The sequence below is a fragment of the Coturnix japonica genome, chromosome 24, assembly GCF_054131305.1.
Source record: "Coturnix japonica strain WE chromosome 24, WE-NBRP24, whole genome shotgun sequence".
NCBI lineage: Eukaryota > Metazoa > Chordata > Aves > Galliformes > Phasianidae > Coturnix > Coturnix japonica.
In genome coordinates, this window is record NC_140686.1 from 1699443 (window position 1) to 1707637 (window position 8195).

The 8195-nt window shown below is 52.9% G+C and overlaps 1 protein-coding gene across 2 annotated transcripts; it reads right to left on the bottom strand.

Moving 5' to 3' along the window:
* Positions 1-665: 665 nt before the first annotated feature.
* Positions 666-2948, bottom strand: LOC146756957 (uncharacterized). Of its 2 annotated transcripts, none has more exons than XR_014936962.1 (3): positions 2403-2948; positions 933-1031; positions 666-858 (listed from the first exon to the last, which is right to left on the bottom strand). XR_014936962.1 is itself a non-coding variant. In XM_085523393.1 (3 exons), exon 1 carries the CDS (start codon positions 1926-1928, stop codon positions 1482-1484), a length of 447 nt encoding a protein of 148 aa, XP_085379519.1. In that variant the 5' UTR covers positions 1929-2013; the 3' UTR covers positions 758-858; positions 933-1031; positions 1144-1481. The 2 variants fall into 2 exon arrangements, 1 of the variants encoding a protein (XP_085379519.1); XM_085523393.1 differs by lacking the exon at positions 2403-2948 and adding an exon at positions 1144-2013 and having other exon boundaries at positions 758-858.
* Between the last annotated feature and the right edge of the window lie 5247 nt (positions 2949-8195).

Consider the following 8195-nt stretch of genomic DNA (forward strand, 5'->3'; position numbering starts at 1 on the left):
ACGCCGAGCTGTGTGATGTGGTATATGGAGCCTGCTTTGGCAGAGGGGTTGGACTCGATGATCTCTAGAGGTCCCTTCTAGCCCCTACAATTCTGTGATTCTGTGATTCTGGGAGGGACGTGAAGCCGACCACTTCATGGCCCTGCAATTGCCAGCCCGAGCCAGGCACTGTATTGAGCAGCTACTGAAAGAGGCAGCAACACTTATCAAATGTTTGTTTCGCTTTTATTTACAACAAAGAGAAGCCAAATGCATCCAAAATACATTTCAATATGAAACCAAAAAGGCGGGATACTGGTAATGATTAAAGACACAGCTTCCTTAGTTCCCCTCTGGAGTCCATGAAAGGGAAAGCATGGCCAGGCCTGAAAACCGCACCACACAGTGTGTGTCCTTTGGTGCACCTCTGAGGACGCAATCCAGGCGATTCTGCTGTCCTTTGTGCCTTCCTGCTCAAGCCCTTATCGTTTCTTTTTGCTTTCCTTCTTGGCTTTCTTGCTCAGCTGAGCAGCACTTGCCTTGGGTTTCTTCACTGTCTGCCAAGTCTGAGACTCAAAACCCTCCGAGTCCTGCAAGAATCAATTGGGAAACAGTCAGGGAGCTTTCAAACAACTGAAAGGGAAGAGAAACAAGAGAGGATGGGTGGGTGTCAATAAGGGAAAAGCTTAACAGGCAAGAATAAACCTATCCATGAGCTCCAGCACACACGCGTGACCACTGCCTTGATACTAACAGGAACGTTATTCTAGCCATTAAAGTTACCCATGTTCACGTACCTGGTTGTAGACGTGTTCGTGGCCTTGCTGCTGCTGTGCTCTACAACGCCAGCCACAGAAATAAAGAGTGCAGAAAGCTGATCTGTTGAAGACAGAGGAGTGAGCTGTGCTTAACCAACACTGCTTCAGCACACGCTTACAGTAAGGCACACCTACCTTACAACGGCCACGCAGGAAGCTCCAGACACAGCTCCGGACTGTTTCCATGAAGCCCAATTGCATTTCACAGCCACTCACGCTCTGCTCCTCGACAATCTGCAACAGAGAAGTCACAAGATGCAAATCCCATCCCTCTGAGATGTCACAGACCTCTGCACTCATGAAGCAGCAGTCATGTCATTGGGTGAGAAAGCAGACGTGTGCTTACCGAGTGAGCGCTGTTTGCTGCCATCTGCTGGTAGGACCCCACCTAACTCTAAGTACGAACAGTAACCTATGCCTAACTCTAAAACAGGAACAGAAACCTACACCTAACACTAAAACATGAACAGTAACCTACAACTAGCTCTAAAACAGGAACAATCATCTACTAACACTAAAACGTGAACAATAACCTACTCCTAACTAAAAAACGCAAACAATAACCTACTCCTAAAACTACAACTAAACTTAACACTAAAATCCACAATAGAAATAGGGTTAGGACGGAACCGGGGGCCCGCAGAGGTCTCAAAGGAGGAGCTGATGTTAAATGAAGCCACCCGGCTAATGCCGGGGGCGGGGGCCGCGCAGGCGGTAAGGAGCCCAGCGCCTGGACCAGTGATGGCGGAGCTGAGATGGTAAGGATGTGGGGCCTGGCACGGTGGTGTGGTGCCAGGCCAGCTGTGCCACGGGCGGATCCACCTCCATGGGTTCATCTGGAGGTGGATCCACCTCCATGGGTTCATCTGGAGGTGGATCCACCTCCATGGGCTCATCTGGAGGTGGATCCACCTCCATGGGCTCATCTGGAGGTGGATCCACCTCCATGGGCTCCACGGAGGTGGTCATGCAGCTGGTCCAGGCGCGATGGGAATGGGCTCGCTTGCCTGTCTGCCACCTGATGGTCATGGCGGGCCCCCTCCTCCTCCTCTTTGACCCTGCGGTCCCCGGCTCCATCTTCCCACCTAAATCATGGGAATCCTCCAGCCTTGCTCTCTTGGCTTCCGGCATGGCTGTCAACGTCCAGAGCTCTCAGAGGCGAGTGCGTTGCGTGGGGCAACGGTGACCAAGGTGACCAAGGTGACATGGCCAAGGTTCTAACATGGCGGCCGCACTGCTGGCACTGCTGGCACTGGCGTGGGACACACCAGCTCTGCTCTCCATGCTCCAATCCTGAGCCTCTCCTTGTAACACCTCTGACTCCATTTGCATCCACTCACTCTCATTACATCCCACATCCGCACACCGTGCTGGAACACACACGGGGCCACGCTGCCTCACCGACCCTCAGTGGGGACCCACAGCCGTACAGCACCATCAGCACAGCAGAACCGGGCCGTGCTCCTGATGCTGCCGCTTGTCCAACCTCCCTCTCGCTGCCCCCATTCTGCTCAGGCAGCCGGTCCCAGCAACAAACACCAGCACAGAACTGCAGCCCCGACTCGTCCCGCTCACTGACAGCCAGAGCAAGGACATGTTACACACCTTCCTTCAGCTCCGATCACCTTCCCGGCGCCACCATGCCGCCATGGCCTGGAACTGCTCCCGCCGGCACCAAGCACTTCCTGCCCCTCCATCCCCCGCTCCTCCTTTCCCTTCACTTTCCATCCGCACTCAGGACACAGATCTCAATGGAGGTGGCTGCAGAACATCATCAGTGCAGGCAATCAATGGCTCGTGCTGCGCTTCACTGCCTTGTGCTCCTCACTGACTGCTCTGTTGTGCCCTTTCCTAACCCTGCAGGATCAGGATGGCCCGGCTGGCTTTACTGCAGAGCCTCATCATCTGAGTCTGAAGCCTTGGGGGAAAAGCTCAGCAGCTGCCGAGGGAAGATTTCATGCCGTGTCCTGCACACAGCCCAGCCCTCCCTGCTCTGCGCTCCTGGCATCCCCTGCAGCCCCTGTGCTGTGACCAACACGATTTGTGCTCGGACCCAACGCCCTCCCTGCTGCCGGCCCTCCCCCATGCCCATGTGCTGCACCCACAGCGGCTGCCCCAGCCCCACAGCCCCGCAGCCTCCTGCAGGCAGCACAGCCCCGGGCACCGGGCTCGGCCCCAGCCCCGAGGTGCTGCTGCACGGGCTGAGCTCAGACCCACAGCTGAGATGCAATGACCACTCATCAATCTTTGGTTTCCCTCCTTCACATCCAGATCCTTTGCTGCACACAGCCCAACAATCCTCTCTTTCACCTCCGGCAGCGCTGCTTGCTGCCATGCAGGCAGCAGGAGGCAGTGCCTTGTAGCTCATTGTACCGAGTCCACTGTGCAGGCTGGTGGAAGAAGGAAGACGCCAAGGCGCCAATTGAAAATGGCCACCAGACACTCCTGGCATCCAGCCTCTCCTCTTTGGGCTCTGGCTCAGCAACGTGCCCTCGCAGCACCCTGGCACTAAACACGCAGCGCTGCCCATCGCGCGCTTGAAGCCATTGGAGCTGAAGCAGCGCCGTGCGGCTCAGGGCCCTCCCGGCTCACGGCTCAGCTCTGTGCCTGAGGCGCGTTCACCTGCAGCCCCCCAGCTGCCCTGTCCTCCTCCATGCATGCAGCTGGGCTTCCTGGGGCAAACAGCAACACACGGTGCATCAGAAGGCTGAAAGAGCCAGCCAGGAAGACAGACAAGCTCAAGGGGCTGAGTGCAGGGACACCCTTCTTCCTCCCGCCCTGCTTCCTCTCCCTTGCTTTCCTCTCAGCCCTCGCAGAGCAAGGGGATGCTCACAGTCTGTTGCTAGCAGTTCCAGTTGGGCTGAAAGGCCACAGGTGCAGAACACCAACAGGGAAACGGGGGAAAAGCAGCTGCATTTCCATGGAGGGACCTGAAGCCGACCGCTTCATCGCCCTACAATGGCCAGCCCAAGCCAGGCACATTTTGCGCAGCTACTGAAAGAGACAGCACCAGTTTTAAAAAGTTTGGTTGGCTTTTATTTGAAATGAAGAGATGCAAAATGCAACTAAAATACATTTCAACACAAAATTAAGTAGGTAAGATACTAACAATGACTAAAGACATGCTATAAGGTCAGCTAATAATCAATACGTTGAAACAGGGATCGAGCTGAAGCACCCTGAAGGAATGCAGCGTCTCCAGCTCTTGCCATACATCAAGTCCCGCACAGGTGAAGCCCTCTTCTAATGCAGCACAAGCCCTTCCCTTCCAGCTTCCTTCCTTCCTCTCCATTGTCCACAAAAGGGAAACACGGCCGTGCCTGCAATCCGGACCATACTGACCGTTGACTTTGGTGCCACCTCCGAGGAAGCGTTGCAGGTGGTTCTGCTGTCATTTGTGGCTTCTTGCTCAAGCCCTCATCGTTGCTTTCTGCTTTCCATCTCGGCCTTCTTCCCCAGCTGAGCAGCGCTTCCCTTGCCTCAGGTTTCTTCACTCTCTCCTAAGTCTCAGTCCCCAAACTCTCTGAGTCCTGTGCCCTGTGGCCTTTCCTGTGCCCTGGCTTGTGTCTCTGAACACTGGGAGAGGGCTCCTAAGCTCTGTCCCTACGCTGGATCAACTCCAGCTCTTCCTCCAGCCAGCCCATAACCCTTCCACGCCTCATTTTTCTTTCACTTGCAGGGAGTCTGGATTCCCACCATGGGAATGAATGGAAGAAAGTACGCTTGAGGAGCAGAAGTTTGTGTTTGGCTGTGCTCAGATCTTCCTCCCAAGAGATGCTCTTCACGTCTTTCTTGTTTCCTTTCTGCTAGAAGCTGAAGCAAACAGGCTTGCAGTGAAGCATGGCCTTGCAGGAAGGCAGGACACTGGTGTGGAGTGTGGCCCAGCTGTGAAGAGAGCTACAGACACACAGCAGGCATCTGGGTTCTGGGTCCTGTCTTTCTAGTCAGGCTTGCTGTCTGTCCTTTCTTGCGACTGTTGTCATTGCATGTTGCTTGAGGTCTTGCAGTTGGAGGGGTTGACAGTGACCTTTCCTGTCCAGGATTGGAAAATCAAGCCCACAGTTCACCCAAGAGCCTAAGATCCATTGCAGTCAACACTGGAGATGAGATTTCTCCGTATTGTGGCCCAGTTGGGCCTTTGGTCTTGATGAGGGGGGTTGGTCTCGATGATCTCTGGATGTCCCTTCCAACACCTCTAATTCTGTGATTCTGTGCCAGTTTGCAGACTGAAGGTAGTGCTGGACTCATTAAATCTTGCAGCTTCCCCTTTCTTGGTTCTAACAGGGAGAGGTGCTGAGCCAAATGGCAAGATCTATGTGAAAGCTGCTCTCCAGGCTGGAGGGCTTCCTGGAACAGCAGGTCCCAGGACAGGGGGACGACCTTCCCCTGCAGTTGACAACCACTCCTTCTGCAGGACGGTGGCTGCAAGAAAGCGCAAGGGAGTGGAGGAAGAGGAGCAAAAAGCAGAGCTGTGGCCTGCCAAAAAACACGCGAAGGTGGAGCGCAGTGTGGCAAAGGCCCAGAGCCCACATCAGAGCAGAGGCAGTGTGCCAGCTCCAGAAGCACATCCTGGGCTAGAAGTAAGAAGATGCTGTTGTAGCTGCCTTGGTGAAGCACTTCCCTTATCAAGTGCATGGAGTTTGCTTGGGCTTTGCTTTGCTTTTTCCTTCTCTGGACAGAGAAGGGAAAAGAGTTGAAGGCTACCCAGTCCATGTCCTTGACCATGACCATGCCACAGTGCGTGACCCCCTCTTTTCCCTTTAACTCCACGTCCCACTAGAAACCTCCTTCCCTGAGAGGCTTCCTGGCCTGTTTTCATGGTACCCATGTTTCCGCAGTTTTGCTGTTGACAAAATGAATTTCTCTTTTCTTGCACTACACCCAGGGTTCATTCCTTCTGATATCTTTTCCTATAGAGCCCGTTTCTCAAATAAAGGCTCTTTCATTTGCCCATCGGGGGGGAACAGACCCTTTTGTCTGAAGTGGAACTACTTAATCTATCCCATGCTCTCTGTTACTTTTGGTACTGCATGTGTTTCCCAGGCAGCATTTCACCACGTACAGACTGGTGTACGTTTATGTGCCTGAGTGATTCATCCACAGCGTAACTGGGGAGGTGAAAGTCAGTGTGAGAAAGTGAATGTGATTCACACTCTCTCAAGTATTGCTTTAAGATGTTTTAAGATGATCTTTACTTGTGAGGTACAAAGTGCTCTCTGAGGCCTCTTCTAAAATGGTCCAACTAGCAGTTACAGGTTATTGTCTTGTGTTTTTAATTCAGTGCTGCTTTTCTTAGATGCCTGTTTCTGCCCTGGTATCCTTTGCAGAAGCTCTGGAGGTTGGATACAGCAAATACAAGAGTCCTTATCACCAGCAAATGCGAGCAACAGGTGTGACACAGGCAGTCCGTTGCCTCCTTTTCAGTACAGGCGCAGTGGTAGGTCCAGGGGTTGGCATCCTTAATACACAGTGGGATTACAGCCATCTTTGTTCAGTAAGGAGGTTATCATTACCTACAATAGAGCCCATCTGTACTACAGGAATGTTTATGTGGAATGACTGTGCTGATGAAGGTAAGATTTTCGCTTTTGTATTCTCAGTCCAGCCCACAAAGCAAAATGAAATGGAGGAGGGAGAAAATGTGCTCATAATTCTTGCTTAGTTCTAATTGCAAAGCAAATGACTGCCTGCTGGTCAGAGCAGGATGGTGCCTGCTGTCTGGGAAACCTCCTGCAGAAGCACTGGAGCTTTTGCATCATGTGCAAAACCTGCCTGAGACGGGCCATAGGGCACCCACAGCCTCTGGGCAGCCTGGGCCAGGGCCTCACTGCCTCTGGGGGAGGAATTTCCTCCACCCATCTACCTCCATTTCCATTCTTGGAGTTTAAAGCCATTCCCACTCGTATGATCGCTTGTCACGGAGTTCTCTCTAGAGCTCACTCCGGGACAGTGGGCACAAACCCGGGGCAGCAGGAACAAAAGCTCCCCCCCCTTTTTCTCTCACGGCATGGTAGTGGCCCGGCCCGGCCACGTGCGTTTTGGAAGAGGGGAAGGGAGACTGCGATTAGGTCTAACAAAAAATGAGAGAGAAAAAAGGTGATCTGAGAACGAACGGCAGTTTAATAACCCAATAATGCTAAACAACAACAAGAGAGTTTCAACAAAGAGAATACCAAGTCCCCAATCTCACCGATGGAGCTGTGGAAGGCAGGAAGCTCTGACCACGTTGTCTCCTTGCAGTGAGCCAGGCCAGCAACCCCTTGTCCCCTTTACTCCCATTATGAGGCATGTTGTTCTGATGTGGAATACCAACACCAACCAAATTGCAAAACCATAACATTCCACCCCTTATTACACATCATCACATCATGCCTAACTTTTATCAACATATAAACAGAACAGTAGTTAACATGCTTTACATATGTACATACATATATATATATATATATACACACACATGGAATCACTGGCTGCACTCCCCCAGCATCAAATTTCCCCATGGCACACACTGAACATCCCCATCCTTCTGCATCACCCACCAGGTGCACCCAGGTCCCTGTGCAAAGACAGTTCCACGGAGGGGCCTCCCCTTTCCAGAGGCTGGGAGGACCCAAACCGCTTTTCCCAGCATATTCTTTACATGCACCACAGGAACCTTGTCTCCCTCCACGGTACGCAGGGAGTTGGACTGTGTAGCGCCGTCTCGGTTGGCTGATCCTCGGGTGTTTACCAGCCAGGTGGCTTCTGCTAGATGTTTCTCCCAGTTCTTAAATGTTCCACCACCCATCGCTTTCAGCGTGGTTTTCAGCAAACCATTGTGGCGCTCGATCTTACCAGCGGCTCGTGCGTGATAGGGGATGTGATAGATCCACTCGATGCCATGTTCTTTGGCCCAAGTGCTCACCAGTGAATTTTTCAAATGAGTCCCATTGTCTGATTCGATCCTCTCTGGGGTGCCAAGTAGCCACAGGATTTGTGTCTCTAGGCCTAATATGGTGTTTCTGGCAGTGGCATGGGGTACCACATATGTCTCCAGTGCTGGGTCCTGTGTGAGCAGAGCTCTCTGCCCCAGAAGCCAAGTCACTGCTGTGCAGAGCTCAGCCTCGGGCTGAATGTGCTCCTGAGATTGTCCCAGTGCAAGGACAACCTTCTCATTGCCCTTTAGGAGCACCTCTGGTGCTGATGGGTGCTCTGCTCTCAGCAACCACTGGATACATGGCTCCAGGCGCGTGTGTGCTTTGTCACCTTGAGCTGTTTGCTCTGATCGCATCTCACCCTGGGGAGCCGGGATTTCCCTTTGGTCTCGGTGCCACTTCGAGACCAGTAGCAACACTAGGGGTCAGAGGAGAGCTGCTGAATGTGTGAGCACAGCTGCTAATTGAGAAGGAGGTCGTACTC